Raw genomic sequence first — 22454 nt, forward strand, 5'->3', positions numbered from 1 at the left:
GTTCTAGAAACAATTGCGTCCATTTTATGTCGGAGCTCTTTGCTCCTCGCCCCATATTTTACTCCTTATTAAAACAATATTTGTAGATACAAACGCAATAGACAAAGGCTAATTTGTTACGTAGCAATTCCATAACAAGTGATAAGTTTTCCAGCTCAGCATTTAATGATTGGATTGCTTCCTAAATGACTGCTGTATTTTCAGATTTTCTGGTCGCTCCATTCCATGTCATAAAAGCAGTTAGTAATAGAAATTTTCACTTAGGTTTGTAAATTACTTTGTTTGATCGTATCTGTCTTACGATGCAGTCCTTTGTCTGTACGCCACGCCATGTTCTAGCGACCGCAGGCACCGCAAGCGGAGGAAACAGCGACCGCAAGAAAGCAGCCACCAGTCGCGTACAACTTTCCTTTATTCGCTGGTTTCGCTCGTCAGTCGAGTGCATCTTCAGAAATTTTCGTAGCCACAATGTATCTAGTCAGAAGCTTCTGCAGACAAATTGTGAATGCCTTCGATTTTCCCTTTGAATGCCTGAGGTAACATGCAAATGTCAGTGCAGTAATGTTCTGAATCTGTCCCGCTCAGTTCTGATCAGGTTGAGTATGCGCCAGGGTCATCGGGGTGGATGAAAAAGCGATGCTCGCTGCCACGGATTTTAACTGGTTGGTGGCGCACCAAGAAGTTTGCTCCTGCCACTCACTGCTCCCGGCATATTGCCTGTTGCAGTGCCTGTTCTGCAGACTGAGTGCTGTGTACCACGACGGTTTCCTTTACCTCCGTCGCTGGTGTTATGGTCGTGAAAATTCTGATTGAATTTGCAATTCTAATTTTTTTCCTTGTCAATACGTTCATCACTGACTGTGATCTTCTTATGGATAGTGGTGCAACATTAATAAGAATCGGTAGCCAGCGTGTGTTTGTGGGCGAATACACCCTGTGGTGAGGAGCATTGCTTGATTGAGTTGTGCGTCAGTGACTTTAGTGGGAACACTGTTTAGTCAGTTGGAACAGCAGTATTCTGCTTGTCAGTGCCAAAGAGCTAAAGCTGATGATCTGTCGACTGTTGCCCCAGACCCTTACTGTTAGCTTCTGGAATATATTGTTCCGAGTTTTGTAATTGACTTTCATATTCTGGAGATGGGTTTTATACGTCAGTGACCTGTCTATTGTCTGTTGCAGTATTAGAGATTCTAATCTTTAAATGTTACGAGAGGTTTCTAGCTTTCTTGTTTATTCCTTAGATGGGAAGCTGTTACATCGGTCTTTTGAGGATTCGGTCAGAGAGTATTATATTTGGAGCATACATCCAGCAACTTCAGCGCTGATGTTATTTTTGCTTCAGCTTGCTAACGCTTTGACCCTTCGAGGTATACACAGTATCATCAGCGCAAATACGTTCCCTGGACTTTGTTTCTGAAATGTGTCATGTATACAAAGTCCAGTAAATAAAGGAAAGTTGTATGCGACTTCTTATTAATGCCATGTTCTACTCACTTGACATTAAACATTATAGTTCTGGCGTCAGAGCTGAAATAAGGACTCATGTGTCTAAGCATAGTAGACCTGTACTGTAATGTGAAGTGTAGATGATAGTTATTCCAGTACTTGCAGCCGATGCAATCTGAAAACTATAAGCCAGGCACTAACGAACCACTGGAACCATATCAGCGACTGACTATCGCCGCCCACGCCGGTACAAATCTACTGCATATTTCGTAAAGTATTTACAAGCTCTGCTCTCGGCTTGAAATACAAGATTAGTTCTTCGAACAAATTACCCACAGGTCCCATCAACAACGAACACACATTCGCCGACTCATGTACACTGATCAGCCAGAACATGATGACTACCAACGTAGCTGCCGGTAAGTTCACCGTTGTCACGGATAACAGCGGCGACGCTTCGCGGTATGGAAGCAATGAGGCCATGTTAGGTCGCTGGAGGGAGCTGCCACCACATCTGCACACACAAGGCACCTAATTCTCATTCATTCCGAGGAGGTGGGAGGTCAGCTCTGACGCCACATTCTCTCACATCCCAGATGTGTTCGATCAGGTTCAGATGTGGTGAGATGGGAGGTCACCACATCAATTGTAACTCGCCACTGTCTTACTCAAATCACTCCATCACACTCCCGGCCTTGCGGACATAGCGCATTATCTTGTTGGAAAGTCCCACTACCGTCAGGAAACGTGATCTGTACGATGTTCCCAGCTTGTCTTCGCCCCGCAGCATAGGTGTCTAGGAGCTGTTCCGATGGATTCGCGCCCTCCGACAGGCGTGATAAAGAAGGTATCGGAATTCGTTAGATCATGCAGCGCTCTGCCAATGAGCCAACGTCCAGTGTCCATGGTCACGTGCCAATTTAAGTCATAGTTGCCGATGTCGTGGTGTTAACACTGGCACATGGATAGGTCATCGGCTGCGGAAGCCTATCGTTAAGAGTGCTCGGTTTCGCAGACTTGGACTCTGCCCCCCAGCATAAAGTCTGATGTAAGTTGCGCCACAGTTCGCCGCCTGCCTTGTTTTAACAGTCTGGCCAGCCTAAGACGTCCGACATCTGTAATGAAGGGCGACGGCCTAACGCCACGACATCTGGACGTAGTTCCATCTTGGTTTCCCCACGTGTTGAAGACAATCACCACAGCACTCTTCGAACAGCCGACAAGTGACGCTTCCGAAATGGTCGTGCCGAGCTTACAGGCCACCACAATCTGCCCCCGGTGGAACTCAGATGGCGCACCTTCCCCATTCTACATACGGACAGCACGCTCATTGACGCTACATGCACCTGCGTATGTGACTAGCAGTCATTCCTCGCCAGGTGACGCTGCTATCGCCTGGAAGGATTTATATCGATAGTAGATCGTTGGTCGTAATGTTCTGTGTGATCAGCGTCTAAGTGCATCTACAGTCCATTACAAGAGTCCATGAAACGAAATGCCGTTGACTATGGCGTCCCGTCGGGTAGACCGTTCGCCTGGTGCAAGTCTTTTGAGTTGACGCCACTTCGGCGACTTGCGTGTCGATGGGGATGAGATGATGATGATGATGATGGTGATGATGATTAGGACAGCACAACACACATTCCTTGAGCAGACAAAATCTCATATGCAGCCGGGAATCGAACCCGTATCCCTTTGCAAGATATTCCGTCGCGTTGACCACTCAGCTACCGGGGTGGACACAAGAGTCCATGAAACAGTGTAAATAAATGTCCCATTACGTATTTTTGGACACAATTAGAGTTAAGTCAGGCTGCACCACAAAAAACTTAATTATCAGAAACGTCCTTAAAATTTGATCTAAATATCTGTCATTGAGTTAAACGGATAAGGTTTCGATCTTTTTTATGACACTAATCATTGTCATAGAGCAGATTTCAGATGCCGTAGTTTTTCTTTGATAACGGAAACTGGAAAACTAAATGATTCATACAACGCCCAATTAAAGAACTTCAGTCATTCACTCACTGTTCCGAACCTAACAAGAAGTACTGAAATTGTGTGGTTTTTAAATTTTATTGATATGTGTGGACAAGGACATGGATCTTAAGTGCCTGCAACTCACAATATGTTTTAGAGCAGAGAGAGATTTTCACTTCTACTGCGTTACAGGTTGGCCATTATTAAACTTCCGCTATTTGAGAGGGCCTCCATAAAAGCCTCTGAAGAAGACACCAAGCAGGTTGCATTCTTACCGTTTTGTGGTTCGACAACAGGGAAGATTAGTCGGCTCCTGAAGAGGCATAAAATTGACACAATCTTCAGGCAAAGATCCGGCAACTAATGAAATCTGTGAAAGACGTTGTAGGCCTCAGAACGCCAGGATTTTACAAGATACCGTGTGGATGTGAGCAGTTTTATGTCGGCCAGACTGTTCGCGCTATAGAACAGCGCCGCATAGAACATGAAGGGTGTCACCGTCTGCGTTAACCCGAAAAGTCAGGTATAGCGGAACATGCTCTGGAAACCGGACACGGAACTGCATTCGATAAGACGCCTATTATTAAACGGACTAATGGCTTCTAGGATAGCGTGATAAACGAGGCCAAAGAGATTAGAATTTCTGACAACACCTTCAGTAGAGACGGTGGACTGCAGCTGAGTACAGCGTGGAATCCGGTGTTGAGGGAGTTGAAGCGCGCCCGGCGGTCGCGCGGCCAAAACATTACCATATATGGTGCGGGACCGAGCACCAGTGACGTCACGAGCGACGGCGCAGCTATATAAGCACTGCAATGACAACCACACGACAGTCATCCACTTGACAATGGCAGAGGATATCTCCGCCCAAAGCTCGTGGGCAGTAAACCACTGGACGCAGCTTGAAACCCGATAATGTTTTATTAAGAGGGTAACATTTGTTAACTGCGTATCATGTTTACGTTCAGTGTGACGACCATCTGCATCCACGACAGACTGGAACAGCACTAGAGACACCATTTCACACTTGTTGGCAATACTGTTCGAACGGTGGAAAATGGTATAAATGGCTGTAAGCACTATGGGACTGAACATCTGAGTCCCCTAGACTTAGAACTACTTAAACGTAACTAACCTAAGGACGTCACACACTTCCGTGCCCGAGGCAGGATTGGAACCTGCTACCGTAGCAGCAGCGCGGTTCCGGACTGAAGCGCCTCGAATCGCTTGGCCACAACGACCGGCCGAACGGTGGGCCACGGAATGTTCAGCTGCCGTTACACAGCTTGTGAACTACTTAAAGATCGTACATTAGGTCCAGCAATGGCAACAGTAATTTCTTCAGTAATTTGTGGCGCAAATGGCCGTCGGTCTCTCCCAGGAGAAATTCCCAAATAGCGAGCTATTCGAACTTTCGGACCACGTTCTTCAACCGCGGTATCGAAAGAGGACCTCTCCGTATTCCTTTAAGGCATCGATACTAGCGTGAGCTGCAGCTCTATTACTGTTGTTTTGATAAAAAGAAAAGGTTTACGAGTAAAGCCTTCTCACCTTTTCCAGACCCGTTTCAATTGTCCGTAGCTTAATGCACGCTGATGCTTGTGTTTCAACCCTACGTCGCCGTACCACTACCCGCCGCATATCCTGCAGCGCACAGTCTAAACATCAAGCCCATAAAGTTGGGTACCCATACAGGAAATAGTTTTCAGTGTACGCTGGCTCAAATAGTGAAAGTTTAATTATAACCACCATGTATACTGAATAATATGATGATTAATTGTGAATTAGAAACAGAAAAGAAGGAGAGCATACTGACAGACTAAATGACGTAAATAATTTTCTATTACTCCTGTAGAAAGGTTACACTTCTTAGTGTAGAGTGTTCTATTTTAGAAGTCTCCTCTATAAGTATTTCACATCCCGGCGTGGTCAGGGATTTTCTCTGCCTCTTGATGACTGGGTGTTGTGTGGTGTCCTTAGTTTAGTTAGGTTCAAGTAGTTCTAAGTTCTAGGGACTGATAACCATAGATGTTAAGTCCCATAGTGCTCAGAGCCATTTTATTTCACATCATTCTCCTTGAAGTACGTACAGTTTTCACATCGTTGTTGCTTCCTATAATTTGGAATTCTATGTTGGTGCAGAATTTTCCGTTATTTTGAAGGATTGTACATCTTAGTACAAAGCTCTACTTGCGACTGTCCACTATTCTGTTGGAATGGTTTTCTAAACGTAGTTTCGTCGTAATTTACTGTACGTTTACTTTCGCTGTATTATTGTGCGTTATATTGCTCATTCTTTCCGCAGAGAAGTGCTGGCTTCTGGTACTGGGGTAATTTACATACCTCGAAACCAGCACTGAGCCTGAGGCTATGTCACGTCTGGTCGACATCGAGGTCACTAGTGTCGCAGCACAGGCTCCGAATGTTTCAAAAATGGGGAAGGAAATCGGGCGTGTCCTTTCAAAGGAAGTATTCCGGCATTTGAGTGGAGCGATTGAGGGAAATCACGGAAAACCTTAGCCTAGATGACCGAACGCGGATCTGAAACGTCGTCCTCCCGGATGTGAGTCCAATGTCCTCACCACTCAGCTACCTCAGTCGGTCAATAACGTAAAAAAATGCTTCCATCACTCGACCGCATTCCAGAAGTCTTCAAGGTGACTTAGATATTCAACTATGAATGTCGTATCCTCATCGGATTTTGTTCATTAATGTATGTTCGATCCTAGCTACCCGTCCGTGACAGTCTTGCGGTCTATACACATTCCTTATCGGAGGTGAAGTGAGGTCTGTACCCGTTTTTTGAGCAAATAAGTAACTACTTTTGGATGACAGATTTTGGGCTCCATTTTGAGGATATACGAAGTGAATCATTTTCCTCTGTCTGAGAGGTACAGTCGTCGACCGATGTCCTGACTTTTTCTGTACTTCAAAAACGTTGCTTTGTACTGAACACACACAATAGTGGCCTCTACAATATCACTATATGAATATGCAGATTTGCAATTTTTCGTCCACTTCAGTAGCCATCAAATTTGACCATTCATCTTGTTTGGGTGTCGACACTTTGTTCTCTGTCTCCCTCTGTCACTGTCCCGCTCGCGCTTTCTCTCTATATATACATACTCCCTTTGTTCACAACGCGTTCTAACAGTTTTCTCTCCTATTGCTACTGTCATTACTGGGATATTCTCACTCTCTAGAAACAACTATGCAGAACACTATCAATATAGACTTTTCAGACGATATTTGTCGTATTTCAATTATACAGACCATGAAAAGCTCTGTAACGTTAAAACTGTTGTCACCATACGTCAAATACGACGGAAATAAGTGGCAAATGCCAATGTAGCGTCCGAGGCAGCCGCCCTCTTCCCTGCTCTCAGCACGGCAACGTATGTCTTGTATGCCCCAAGTAATGTTCAGTGTCTGAAAAATGCAATTACACGAAACCTCGAACTATTTCAGTCTTCTTATGCTCTGATATTCTTCTATTGTACCTATTTTTCAAAATAAACATCGCATCACAACGAATTTTTAGAGTTCTGTTTATGATGTTTCTTGCACTAAAATGCATCCCTCCGACAACGTTGAAATTGTCGGTAAATACCATGAAAAAACGAAAAACGTAGGTATCCGAATACTTCCCTCTAAGTTACTGACTACTTTTTTCTGACAGGAATGGACGAGTTTTTTAAGTTTCGTGTTAGTTAATACAATGTGTTTCATTTTTTCCGTACTCCAAGTACAAAATAAATTCTACGGCATCTGAGATCTGTTGTTTTGGTTACTTAACATAATTATTTGTGGTGTGTGTGCTAAAGAAACCCCACACTTCTTACACCCACTTTATGTGCTAAAATTAAAGTCCATTACAAACAATCCGTTACAAATTGAGGGTGTTTAAGCCATTGGCCTCTATACTTTCATTATATTAACAGTGTGATCACTTGCGTTAAAACAAGCACTTCGATTTAGCACTGCATGAGAATATTGTGCATTACTTTTGCAAACTTTCTTATAGTGCTATGTGATGTAAGTAGAACTTAAAAGTTGTGGTTTGTGATATGTGATAGGCAAACTGACTGGGCTATGAATTTTTGGAACTTGACTAATTCATATTTATCCCATTCTGCGTACATTGATTCTACAATTCAAGGGTCGAAACACGTCGTTTCGAACGTAAGATATAGGCAAACATTTAACAAATATATTACTAAAGCATGAATTTTCCAGCTGTGCACTGATTTTACCATACAGGTCATGACAACCGCGAATAACAGCTCTCACTTGGAAAGATGGAGAAAGAAACTGCTGCTCCATACAGTATAGGAAGTCAGAGAATTGTTTCGATAAACTCTAAGAAATGACATCAGAAACTGAGTAACTGTGTATACAGAACTAGTAATCGTTTCCTACATCTTACATACTTTCACAAAGAAAATACTGTTATGGATTTGGGACTCGTATCCACGAACAAAGAGGAACTGATTTTACCATACAGGTCATGACAACCGCGAATAACAGCTCTCACTTGGAAATATGGAGAAAGAAACTGCTGCTCCATACAGTATAGGAAGTAAGAGAATTGTTTCGATAAACTCTAAGAAATGACATCAGAAACTGAGTAACTGTGTATACAGAACTAGTAATCGTTTCCTACATCTTACATATATTCACAAAGAAAATACTGTTATGGATTTGGGACTCATATCCACGAACAAAGAGGAAAGAGAGATGTATAGAGAAATAGAGAAGAAGAGGGAAGAGGGAACAGATGTGTATGGAAGAGAGAGAGAGAGAGAGAGAGAGAGAGAGAGAGAGAGAGAGTGAGGAGGGGGGGGGGGAGATGTGTGAGTAAGTAGAACTGGGGGATGGAATGGGAAATGTCCCCTGCAGTGACAGTCGGGGATGGAGGGAATACTTATGTTTGACTCTACACGCGAACGCTTCTAAAAAAACTGAGACGAAAAACATCTGTAAAAACACAGTGTATCACCTCGAAGTAAATCAACAAGAGTTACAGACATCCAAGAAACAAAAATTTTTAAATGAATGTATTTTGTTTTCACCCATCACCTTTTTCTTTCTGTACTGGTAGCTTTTTCTAGTTGAAAATATTGATTATAGTACTAAATGAGAGAACATTCCTTGTCCGTCTCGCGTAGTTGGATGTATGCCTCACAGTTGATGTAAAGCACTAAGAGAATTGATAAACTACTGAGGAGGTTTTACGCACCTTGCACTGGCACCTACCTAACGTCTCTCACTGTCTCACCAGTTTTTTGGTGTTGTGTTCTTAGATGTAGATTTAGCTAGAATGACCAGCACTTTTAAAAACAATATTTTCACTTCTACTGAGCTACGTGTGCGTAAGTGAAAGACATATCTGTGTTTCGGAAATAAAAGAAAATATATCCTTCACAATATTGGCGACTCTGACTATCGCCTTTCTCGGTAAACCAGTAAGTTAAATGCCTACAACTGGATTAATTTAGATTTATTTGAATCGACATAGATTTTAAAAAGACTAGGTGTCTCTTTCAAAAATAGTTAGTTAACTACTATAGGGGAATTCATTTATTGATTCTGTATTATTTTTCTTAAAAGCATTTTAGTTTAAGACCATTTTTTCTTGATTTCGAAAGGAAGAAATGTAGACGTCTGTCATCTGCCTTTTGCACATATTTTATTATCTTACGATTGGTAGTCATTAAAATTTAAAAGAAAAGTCTTTCAATAAATAAATGGGAACAAGGATCAATTAAATGCACCCTTATCTGTTCTGTTTTGTTTCGACGGATCAGAAACTTAGCAGATGTAGATGTTGGTGGTGAGGAATGTCATTTAAGTAAGTGCTGTCGCATCGCAATACAAAATACGAGTTTCTTATCCGGGAAGTTTAAGTTAATGATAAAATCGAGCATCCGCGACCGGAGGGAACGGCTGATAGTAACGCTTCGTCAGAACTGAAACCATTAAGTGCGGGAAGTTGCGTTCACTGTCCGGCTTGCGGATGCTCGAGCAGCACGGTACGGTAGCTGAGCGGCGCACCACTCACTGTTTGAGCACCATCACAGCAAGATGCATGTCAGCTATGCATCGTCCAGGTCTTAGCATTCACGTTTGCGATAAACATAGATGAAAGCACAAAATAGTTACTTTAAATAATGTTGTGGAAAGCGTTGAGGAAATCCTAGTGATACGGTAGTGTGACGTTTTGTGTTGCTAGTTGTAACGCAGGCGGCCGGAAGCCCCACGCCGGCGCTCCGGCCGCCTCCCTAGACGTACTCAAGTATTCTATTTGCACTGCATGTGTCATCCTACCACTGTGAGCACAGCACTGATTGTTTCTTTTCCTGCTGTTTTCATTTCAGACGTTCTACCAGCCTCCCTTGATTTATCTGGCACAGACTCTGCACTCTACCCGTATGACCCCGAGCAAGGAAATTTCCGAGAGTTGTGGTACCCCAGCTTGTATCCGTACTTTCTCTCCCCGCCCACCTCGCACCAGCACCCGCAAGCGTCCCTAGAAGAAACTCAAATAGATTACGATGACTCGGAAACTAAACTGACTGCTTCCTATTCGGGGTCAATTTCAGTTAAGGTGATATCCTCGGAAAATGCCACGTCGTTTGACGGCATTGAGTCTCAGTTAGAGAACCCTCTAGTTGGCATTAGGGGTGCCAACCAGAAGGATTATAACGGAGTAAGGCAGGAAGTGCAATGGCAAGGCAATGGCAATGGCAACAGCTCGCTATTTGACGAAGACGGACAGCCGAGGCGGACTAGTTTGACGCAGTACCCGGGAAAAAGTATGTATCCCACAGGCACCCTCGAGCCAGAGACGAACAACAAACCCGTCCCCTGCTGTCTGCAGGCTGCTCTTTGCGCGTACGTCGTTTCTCTTAGCCGCAGGAGCGCAGGGAGGCGGGAAACTTTGTTATTCGTCTCTAGCCTATAATGTCTTTCTTTGTTTCTTCCAGCACGCTTTAAAATTAATTTTTTGACATTGGAATGAAGGTACACAGCAGGTAGGAAATACAGAGTACTTTTAACATGCTTAATAACTGTTTCACAGCAACTAATGTTAAATGCAAGCACAAGCTTTTTGAATGGCTTCTGCTCGCACAATTAATGCTTGTTGCAAAAGTACATGCCTGTAATTTAACATTAATTTTTTGGCTTTGTGTATGTAATATTTATGTAATAATGATATAAATATATTTTCCTGTTTCTCTATTCCCAAATTTCCTAAATATTTAATTACCAGTTTTTGAGACAAAGAGCACTCTTTTTACACTTTTCACGTGTTTTATGAAAGATGGCACGACACGTCGATATTTAAAAAAATCGTGCTAATAAACATAAGCAAATCACAGTTTTTGTCAAAAAAGAAAAGAAAAGAAGCAGCATGAGTATAAGCACAAACATGATGTTACATTTTGTACACGCTAAATAGTGCCTGTACTTGGAAAACACTTAACACTGTGTTCACGCTGCACTTGGCCAAATGAACAACATGTTATCTTCCTTGGAAGGTGTTTCAGTGATTCTGCTAAGCTGGAAACGCACAATATATTTGGCACGCAATAAAAATAATACTTCAATGTTGTCTATCTATTTCTTTCCTTAATGCTGGTTTTAATGTTTGCCTGTAGTGGAATTGTTATCAAATGTGGCATATTAGAGTGTGGAAGAACTACAATTTTTTGTGCTGTTCGGACGGTTAGGGCAAAGTTTAATGATTATACTATATAATGTACATTATTTCAGAAACAAAATATGATTTGTAAGTACGACGGGGACCATTTTGTTAGGTGGTTTTTGTCGCACATCATGTTTACTAGCGTATCACCGGCACAGGACGGTGGTTGAGAAGATTACTGTTATTTTGAAGAGAAATTTTATGTGTTTAAACTCTTTTGCACCAGTCACCGTTCACAATTTTCGCATTATGCTTACGACTAACTGAAAATCTAACAGGCATCCCATGAAACGATATGTAAATTAATACTGTTTTCAAATGGGAAACAAAATACTTCTTTCTCAGCTGCAACAAAACAGTTGCCTAACAAGAAATAAATTTATTGCTGGTGGAATGAAAGTGCTTTGAAAGGAAGACAAAAAAATAATGTCGTTTCCACGGTATCAAGAAAAATGTGTGATATACTAACTCAGTCAAATCGGAACTATATCAGTTTCCTGAGGAAGGAAGTTTGCGAAACGCTTTGCGTCAAGGTATTATTATTATTATTTGTTCTACACTGCAGAGCCCTTGTCAAGATATGAGAGTGACGTACAAAATGTGAGCCACATTTAATGTAGCGATACACTCCCTGCCTTTAAATTTCTTTCTTTTTATACTCAACATTTTCTTCGTTTCTCAAGTTCTTCGCTAGCTGATGCAGTTCCAGAAAGAAAAGAAAGTTCGTCCAAATGCAGTATACAGCTGTGTTACATGCGTTACTATATAAATTACTATACCCGTATTTTTTTAAATATGTAGCTGCTTCGGCATTCCCTTTTCTGAGTCAGAAACTATTTTCTGCTTTGTGCCTATCATTCATGACGCTTAATCTCTGCTGGGTGCGGTATTGTAACAAGTTTTATCTCGTACACTTGTACTGCGCTTTGTTAAAAATATTCGTGTTATGAGGTTCACTCTTGTTCTTCGCATGGCTTCAAATTTTATGGCCGTATAAGTTTATTTTTATTTAACTGACATACTTTTATATTTGGAAGTTACAACTGTTTATATTCCATTCATGAATGATGAAGTTTTAATTAGACGGTTCTTTTATCAGCAGGAACATCAGTAAGTTTTTCAAAACAAAGCTTGTGTTATGTTGCAAAAACCGTATGTCTATATTACCAGCATTGACTTAGATGTCATCGAGAATGATTCAAAAGATGAAGATTACTCGGCAGGAAAATGAAAGATGCATTAATAGGAAAGAACGGAAAACTCGCGAATCGAGCAGGAACCATACTGAGGTGGAAAACGTAAGTATGAGTTTAACGAAAATTTAATAGAAGTGACCAGGATATGTAGCTATGCGAATGGATCCTACATGGTACAAAGAAGCTCTTTGATGGATTCCAAGAGATAGGGAATGATCCATGTGACGGCCTACTAGAAGTTGGGTAGAGAAAATTAGAAAACAATCAGGAGCAATATGGACGTATATAGCTGGAATCTCTAATGTGTAGAGAAGTGTAGAAGAGGCCTTTGTGCAGCAGTGCTTGTCAAATGGCTGGAAATGAACAGTGAGGTAGCGTAAAAACTGCACATGTATCTTCGCCACAGAAGATTCTATCCCGGAATCACCGCAAAAGAGGATTTTCGGATTTCGTTTCAGACCAAGTTTGGGCCAGATAGCGAAATCTTATCCATGTAATAAAAATCAATAATATATTCTTGGGTGTATACGGAGGAGTGTAGAAGCTAAATAGTTACGTGTAAAGGTACTGCCCTCCCAACCCCTCCTGCGTTTATTCAAAGGGAATTCCATTCCAGTAACTACGGAACAACTGATGCGTCGTACACCTGAATTTGCGGGATGCGCGGACTGAGGTAGGACCTGTAAGGGCACAGTAAACAGATTTGTTCTCATTAACCATAAAGTCAAATATAGTTTCTGCATGACTCCCGGACATGAGCTGAGTAAGTACACAATAATCTTGATTGGTTCATTATCTTACATACGTGGTGTGAAATAGCGATGAGATGAATGGCGAATCTGTTGCGTTACGCATTTTACGCTATAACAGTGCCACTGTCCAGATAATGCTTTCGGTCGAGTGCCCACTAAATTTCGAAATTCAGTGACGACTTGTCACTAGGTTCCTGTTACGATGAGGATATAGTGAATAAGGTTTCCTTTTTCGGTTGGTTCCGCTGTTGTAACTTTCACGTCCACGAACCCGCACAGCTTCATTTTTCAAGCACTTACCCACCCTCAACTATCTGTTATGTAATGAATGACAACGTTATTTACGAGTGGTATAGTATAAAGTATCAACTGTCAATTAGAGCTTACAACCTATTTGTGAATGAATGGTTGAATGAATAAGATATCAGACAAACAGGTACTAAACAGTATAGGAACAATTTAATGGTCATACAATGTAGCAGCATATTCACAGAACGTGGCAGAAAATCATGGTGAGCTCCGACACTATTATTAAAATATAGAGGAATTACTTATACCATTAACAGTACAGGTAACGGATCAGATTCATGGAAACGGGCGAAAAATTATGTGGAGCAGTACAGGAACTGGTACCTACGCTCATATTAGTATGCACATTAAATCAGGTCACATAATCGAAACATTGTACATGCCTGAACATCACACGTATATTCAAAATTGTGTGCATAATCTGAAATACGAGGGCTATTCGGAAAGTAAGGTCAGATCGGTAGCGAAATGGAAAATAAGAATAAGGAGAAATATGCAGAAACGTTATGCATAAGAAAGCTAAACAGTGATATAAAAGAAGCAATTGGAATTAAAGGTATGCTCTCCCCCTCTCATGGATTACTCGATATATAATGGCAAAACGCCAAAAGAACACATTTGTGCCAAAGACGCTGATGAGACAGGACAAAAACTTCAAAGCCATAACGAACAGTTTCTATCAGTCATGAAAAGTCCTTCTTAACACATAACTCTTCATCGGAAAATGTCTATCAGAAAGTTAAAGTATCATAACATTAGTTTAGAACCCATGAGGCATAGGAGGTCATAACATCACAATCGTAGTGGGCATTGTTAAGGACAAGGAAATTTGACGCTGGTCCCATAACCAACTTTTTCCCCTGACTTACACATTTAGGTATCAAACATTTTCATTTTTTAAACTAAATGAATATGCTCTGCAACATTAATTTCTGAAACAGCCTTCAAAACGCAATTTTTCTTGCCAGTGGCGCGTATGCGGAATTTTATGTACTTGTCCACCGCAATCTTTCGTGTCCCTACAGCACCATGTCCATCCTCATATATTCGTCAGATGAATGGGTATCTGCATCTGAACATGATTCCTATCAAGGATAGATCGTTTATTAAATTTTATAGTTCCAGAAAAATGTTCGCATAGGTGTACCGCATTCCCCATTTCGGCCGAATCTAACAACATAAACAGGGTGCAGCTTTCTAGTAATTCCTCTCTTGCAGTATATTGCGTTTATTATGATTCATTTTCAAAACAATTCTCATATGTACTGATTTTATCGTAATTGTTTCATAATTAATAAGGTGCTGGTTAACAACTTTTCTCAAATACAAAATATTTTTACGAACTTCCAGCATGCTGGAGTAGTAGGTCAGCAAATTCTGTTAATCATTACAACGAAAAACCAGTCCATAGATGCAACAAATTTTACTTTTTTTTATTCACTCGATGATTATTTTCGGTCTGAGACCCATTTTCAAACCATCGTAATATAATCATAAATGGTATTTCCGAAGATCTTAGTTACCTGATTGAGCTGCAACTGTTCGTTGCACATTTTTGATAAGGTTTTCACTTCTTCGAAAACATCATTTTTGGCTATGTTTCGATGATTTGAAAATGGGTCTCGGCCCGGAACTAGTCATCAAGTGAATAAAAAAAGTAAAATTTAAAACTTTTGGATTTTCGTTGTACAAAATATTTTATTATATTTACAAAATTGAGTTAGCATTATTATTTTTCAGGCAGCTTGCTAACACTAGTTATCGCGCGTCTGTAAATTCCTTCAAAAATTTCAGAATAAAAAGAAAGTCAAGGTTCCCAAATATTTGTTTGTTCTGCGCCAGACCGACACTTACACAAATTCTCTTCATAACAAAAGAAGAACATGATGGGTAAAAGTAAGGAATCAGCGCTGTATAGTTATCATTTCCACGAAGAAAATTCTCGATGTTGTTAAAGGAAAAGAATCTTTTCTGATACAGGCAAGGCGCCAGACCATTAATACTAGTAGAGGCTTCACGAGGAAAATGGTGATTTTAGTTTCAGTTGGCTGCTCATTGCTGGTCCTGTTTTTAGTGCCATCCACCCAGTGTCGGTGTTCACTATGAGGGTTTACATCTATCGGATGATCACGTGATATCGCACCTAGTAGCGACGTCGAAAGCCTGAGGATAATGTGCCGAGATGTTGTAGACTCGGTTATTTATGGTTGGCCGTGTATTAACGTCGGCTATTCTCGGTTTTCGCGTGACCGCTAGCCATTGGCCTGACAAGTGGACATCAATACAGTCCCTTGTGCGTACCAGCTTTTTTTTTTCTCAGCTACCACGTGGCGCGACTGTGTAACTGTCTTCTGCTTGTTAGTATCCACGCGGGGACAGTAATACGTTTATCTGATATATTTTTCCTAAAATCTCAATAAAATTGGTAAGTCGCGATTTTTACTGAGAGCGCACTAATGTCACTATTGTGAGAATGGCACACTATCACGAATAGCATTATATATATATATATATATATATATATATATATATATATATATATATATATATATATATATATACGTAACGAAACTGTCTAGTTACAGCGATATTCACAGGAACTTATCTTTTTGTGCGCTCGGTACAGATTCCGTTACTCTGACGTCAAAGGAAGCGGTAGTTTTTAAGTAATGAATGTTCCTCATCAGCTAATAGCTCTTTCATGCATTAAGGAAGAACATGCATTTCCTGTGTTAATGTCACCCATTTTTTTTATCTCTCCACTCTTGTTCTTACATGACACAATGTGTGTAGGTCAGACTCCGGGCGTAGTATTGCAAGGTTTTTCAACAAAAATTCACTGTATAACTTTCTCTGACACTACCGCATTCACTATTATCGAATTGACGCGTGGCTAATAGTAAAGCGATACCCGGAAGCACCTCTCGCGTACCCAAAAGCAAGTAGGCACGGGAATGTAGCTGGCAAAATAGGTGCGACTGAAAAAGAAAATGGTTTGCACAAATCGTCAATAAATTATGGAACAAAGCGAGAAAAACGCAGTTAAGAAGGCTGACTGCAAGATATCATTTATGCACGTCATACCTACAGGCATTCAGTTGTTAACTAATTCGTATCTTCAGCCCACCGTGTGTTTATAGGGTGCGACCTTAATGCCCTGTCCATTAATTTCGGTAATTATTACGAAAATTAATGATTGTTTCAATATATGAAACATGTGGTGGTAATTTTAGGTAGTATTCGTTTGATACATACAGAGTTTTTTAAAAAAAACTTCTTAAAATATAAAAAACACGCATAGCCTACATTATGCAGGCAATTGTTCATTGGTTTATTCATAATACGAGGGTTGTAACTTAAATAGTGGCAACTATTTATTCACAGCCGATACAAAAGAGTTGCATGTTTGCACCTGTTACTGACCTTCAAAGTAGTCACCAGCGCTGTGTAGAACGCGTTGCCAGCGATGTGGAAAGCGTAGTATACCGTTAGCAGAGCCTGTTCTGTTGATGGTGCGAATGGAGCGGTCTACTGCCTGTCGAATCTCTGAATCAGTTCTGAAGCAAATGCCACGAAGTGGCTCCTTCATCTTCGGAATCAAATCAAGGTCACAAGGACATAAGTTCGGGTAGTGTGGTGAATGGTACAGTACTTCCCAGTCCCATCGCCCGAACAGAGCAGCCACAGCTTACGCTGTATGCGCCCGCGCATTGTCGTGCAAAATGAGGGGTAGGTTGTGCAGAAGGTGTCGCTGCCTCTTTCGCAAAGCTCGTAGCAGATGATGCTCCAAAAACGAACAGTAATACTGTGCACTGATGGTCTGCCGTGCAGGAACGTAATGCGTTAGGATAACACCATCACAGTCGTACACGAGAATCACCATAACTTTACACCGCTCCATTCACACCATTAACAGAACAGGTTCTGCTAACGGTATACTACGCCTTCCACATCGCTGGCAACGGATTCTACACAACGCTGGTGACTACTTTGAAGGACAGTAACAAGTGCAAACAACTAACTCTCTTGTATCGGTTCAAAATGGTTCAAATGGCTCTGAGCACTATGGGACTTAACATCTGTGGTCATCAGTCCCCTAGAACTTAGAACTACTTAAACCTAACTAACCAAAGGACATCACACACATTCATGCCCGAAGCAGGACTTGAACCCGCGACCGTAGTGGTCACACGGTTCCAGACTGAAGCTCCCAGAACCGCACGGCCACACCGGCCGGCTCTTGTATCGGTTGTGAATAAATAGTTACCACTATTTAAGTTCCAACCCTTGTATAATAGGGAAAAACTCACACGAACTATATATACAGAGTGTAAAAAAACCGGGTGTACAAAATTTTAGTGCGTTTACAGGAAAAAAAAAACAATTTTTTTATGTTAGAAAAATGTTTCCCAACCAGGAGAACACGAAGGTTTTGACGCTAGTAGTTTTCAGAGACGGTGTCCAAACAGCTGTGTGATGAATATTTTTCTAGAGACGTTGCTAGAAATGTACCCATTTACATTAATGCATACGTGGCAACTGCGTGTTAATGATCGCCTAACACGCTCAAAATAACCACGTGTTTCACAAATAATGGCTGTAGCTTCAGTCAACGGGCAGTCAGCTCTTTTGGAGTGTCTATCGGTGTTTCGTACATGAAACATTTCATCTTCCCCAACAAAAAGAAATCCATAGGATGTCTGCAACATCCACTAAGTATACGAAAAAACGTGGTTAAACTGAATGAGAGGAGTGCAAGCGATGTCTTACGTCGATGGACTACAGGGTATACCAATACTTTTTAGCCTTGCAATTGCTTCTTGGTGAAATAGCTCTGAAAGTTCGTTCTATGTTAGTAAGCTGCAGGCGGTGTCTTCCTTGATAGACTGTGCTGACTGATTGTAGTCGCATCAAACATAATCTTTTCCAGTTTCTGTGCACATTGCATTACAGTTGTTTATGTTGTTACATTGGATGTCAGCTTCTAGGGGACACAAATAAAAAGCCAAGGATCGTTTCCCTGTTAGTCTAAATCAGCATGTCGTGTTTACCTCAAAACAAAGTTATCGCTTTGTTTGTGGAACAAATACTGGAAATTATACATTTAGCCTATGTTCTTTATCTCCACCAGTTGTGAAAAAATCACTTCATTGTGTTTTGGATAAATCTGATTTTAATGTAAAGCGATAAGTGTGGGGGAAACATTTATTCCATTCTCTCATACTTTCGAGGCACTTTATTTATGACATTGATTATTTTGTTTCATGATATCGCTAAAGGTAATTCATAAACACCTCCTACTTTCCATATTGTACTGCATGTAGTCAGAAATTGTTAGACTGTATACTACAAACTAATTATTAATTCTTCTTACAATCAGCATCTGATTTGCCAGATTTCATTTTGAGAGATCTGAAGTGGGAATTAGACAACAACAACAGCTTTCGCGGTTGTCACTGTGATTGCAAAGTCTAAAAAAATGTAATGAATACTTACCAACGATCATAGCCTCATTAATACGTGGTGCTTTAGATGAAAGACGTTCGTTGTTTTTTTGTCGTTAACTTCAAAATTGAAATGTTGTAAGATGTTCAAAGAAACAGTGTGCTCTGAAAGAATGTCTCTGAGAAAATACTTTGTGTGTTTCCTGAAACTGAATAAAAATATTTGTCAGCTCAAAATACCAAGAATAAAGTGAATGAGGAACTTTTAACTAAAAATGTGAGACGTATGTTATAATATGTCAAAAAGAAAGGAAACCATACCAAATAATGACATCTGTGGGAGAAACAAATGGAAGAACAATTTGCAAAAGAATTAGTTTATATAATAGCTACTACTAACGGTCGTAGCACGCTGACGAAAGTACTGCTGAAACTAAACAAATGTCGAAGCAAAGATGTCCTAACTGCACAAGTCTAGAATAAGATCCTAGTATCTACGCATTGCTCGGAAACGAATATGTAGTAGAAGCTAAAAAAGAATGCCCTTTTAAGAGTCTACACATGCATGCGTTTTCATTTTGGAAAGTTCACAGTAAGAAAAAATATAAGAGAAATTATCGTTTTTATAGCGCAAGAATTATCGCGCACACTGAAATCAGCATGAACGTATCAGAAACAATCACTGAAACCCGGATAGCACTCGTCGGAGACGCTACCAGACAGTGCTCTGTGATTAGCTGTGATCCTACAGAAAACAATGGAACATCAATTGTTTTATCATAACTGAAATTGAAAATCACTGTTTAACTACCTCGGCGCTGAAATGCACATGTTAACTCTGCTACGTGAACAATCTATAACAGACGTCTTCAGTAATCTGTTACGTATGTACCTATTTTCGTCTCTACCTCCAATATTTACAATTATTAACTGTCAGTCTCATCAGGTAAAGTGTTGTTTGTATCTTGATGGACGTGGATTTTTTTTCAGAGAGCAGCCAGTCATTATCATACTGACCCCAAGCAAAATTATAAAGAAGGAGCAGTGCTACAAACCCAGCAAAAGCAATCTTCTTGAATCCTCTCAGTTCATATTTTAATAGCTCATTCACTTTAGTACCCTTCAGATGCATTAGACTTCAAACATTTACAACATCCTCTTTTTCTCTCTCGTCCCCATATTTACGGGAACAGGAAGACTCAGAAGTTTACCGACACTGAATTAGCGTCATAGTATGTTGTCCTGCAGGGAGGGCGTAATCAGGGTGGTGTTAATAACTGTGCTGTGCATCGACACTGGCTGTTAAGTGCGATTTTGCCCAAACACGGCGTAAGCTCTCTCGTTGCCAGCGCTAACGACGAACATGGCGAGCAGCGACAACAGTTGGGAAGCCGCATCAGCTTACGAGTTCAGCCGTTGAACGCTGTACATCGACTGCTTAAGCAGACCACAGTGAACGCTTAAAGGCGCAAACTTCCGGTGATACTCCAGCTAGTCCATCTGCTGCAGTCTGACAAGACTTCTTTCTTCATCCTCGTGTCAATGGGAGGCAGATGAATAAACTAATACAGGATTTTTTGTCGTCAAGGGTAGGGCTTTAAAATATGGTCTTAATATTATAAAGGCATTGAAACAAATACTTTTAATATGGAAGAGCGTATTTCAGATCTGAATAAGCAGGTAAAAAAGGTGCATAACTCAGCTTAATAGGATCCGAATTATCGGGACACTTCTCCTTAGGAGTGAACGGTCAAGTTTTGCTGCAATCTCGGATTTTGAATTTCAAGATGTCTCCTTCTGATTCCGTTCATCGATAGATCATAGTAATAACTTCGTCTATGTAAGTAAGTGTATTATTGTTCAGTAAAAATCTTATTGCTTTGTTATTTTACCTTAGTGTCAAACACTCCAAAGTTTCGGCCATCTACATTCGTTGGAGCATTTGGTACCATAGTGCCGTTGTACACCCAGAAGAGTTTTATTGAATCTGACATTTCTAGCAATATTTTTTGCTTCAAAATGTCACACAATGTCAAGGGTGCAGAATATTCCCAAACCCCTCACTGCAAATATGTTCGTAAGCCATATCTCGCTGTATAATACCACGAGAGGTGAATATTTTGGGAGGAACGGCATACAAACTGTAACGTCCCCTTAGAACAAATATTTCTTGCCGTACGCCTTTTCTCTTTCTTATTTCCAAGGCATCTTCAGTGGCCTGCAATATATACATATCCGTCTTTCAATTACTTTGCTTAACATTCTGGACATTATGCTTGGAGCGGTAGCTTAGACAGGCCGTCCCATATATGTCCAGAAGGAATAAATATATATTACGGTGCGGTTTTCGACAAGTTATAGTGGACAGTATGGCGAATTTCCTGACGTTCGCAAATAATTTTTATCTTTTATACTCGCCAAATTACGAGACCTACTTTGTTTCTTTGTGGAGGAACTATGTACATTTTTCTGTAGTTTTTGAAAGAATCTTCAAGAGAACTTCAACGACATAACATGTATTGGACTTGATCAAATAGTATCAAGATAACAGGGCCAAGAGAAGAGGTCCACATTCACGAGGTATACGAAAGCCGAAAAGAAAATTGTTTGGCGAATGTCGCAAAACTATTAGAGCAGCGTTCCAAGCAGTCATGATCTGTCTTTGCAGACATGATAATAAAGTTCCATAAACTAGATTTATGGAGAATGAAATACGCCATGGAAAAAGAAGAGGAACTGATGAATGAACTGAAAGAAACATTCTAGCAGCGGTGACACACAATGCTAATGTTACGCAGGGGCATCTCAGAAGTATGAATGAGATCAACCAAACGAGTGTTCTGCGAACACTATATTACATCGCATTTTACCTTTCTCGCATTTCGCTTCATCTGTATTCGTAACAGTTCTCCGAATGCGCAAAATTGTGCGGCACACCTACGCAGAATTTTGTTTAACGAAGAAGAATCGTTTACAAACCGTGGGCAAGTCGGTCTTCACAATATTCAGTAATAGTTAGTTGAAGACCAGCGCTGACTCAAAGAAGTGGATAAAAACAACTATCAACGTTTGGTGCTTATTTTTCAACACCCGCATCACTGGTCCGTGTTTTATTGGTAAGAATCTAAACACACCCAAGTATTCCTAAGAGATGCTGCTGCTGCAGTTACTGGAGGACATTCCACTGGACGTAACGCAGTCAGTATGGTACCAACACGACGCATGTCCTTCCCAATGAACACATGTAATAACAAAACCTCCAAAGATAATATTTGGGGAGCAGGTCGTTTAGGAAATACAATACGGTGTGCACATTCACCAAACTTAACGCTTCTATACATTCATCTGTGGCGAAAATTAAAATAAGGTGTGCAATAGGATAAACTGACGGCTCCCGAAGACATGAAATAGATAACACGGACAACAATATGGGAATTGTGAGTCCTTCTTGATGGAAAACACTTGGTGTGACATCCGTGATAATAAACACACAAACCGTACGTGAGTTACGTGCTTGATCACTTGTGGTATAACAGGGTAGACGTTTGTGGAACCGCTTCTCGATACGGCGGGACAGTGTTTGCTGCTCTGTTATCTTGATACTCATTGATCAAGTCCC

The 22454-nt window shown here is 40.8% G+C and overlaps 1 protein-coding gene across 1 annotated transcript in view; it reads left to right on the forward strand.

The window, feature by feature from the left end:
* The window catches only part of LOC126298556 (uncharacterized), a 902811-nt gene that overhangs the window by 510476 nt on the left and 369881 nt on the right, over positions 1-22454 (forward strand). The window contains exon 4 of the mRNA XM_049989913.1: positions 9804-10241. Within this exon, the coding sequence (XP_049845870.1) occupies positions 9804-10241 (438 nt within the window). The remainder of the gene's footprint in view (positions 1-9803; positions 10242-22454) is intronic.

Source organism: Schistocerca gregaria, chromosome X (assembly GCF_023897955.1).
Source record: "Schistocerca gregaria isolate iqSchGreg1 chromosome X, iqSchGreg1.2, whole genome shotgun sequence".
Classification (NCBI taxonomy): Eukaryota; Metazoa; Arthropoda; class Insecta; order Orthoptera; family Acrididae; genus Schistocerca; species Schistocerca gregaria.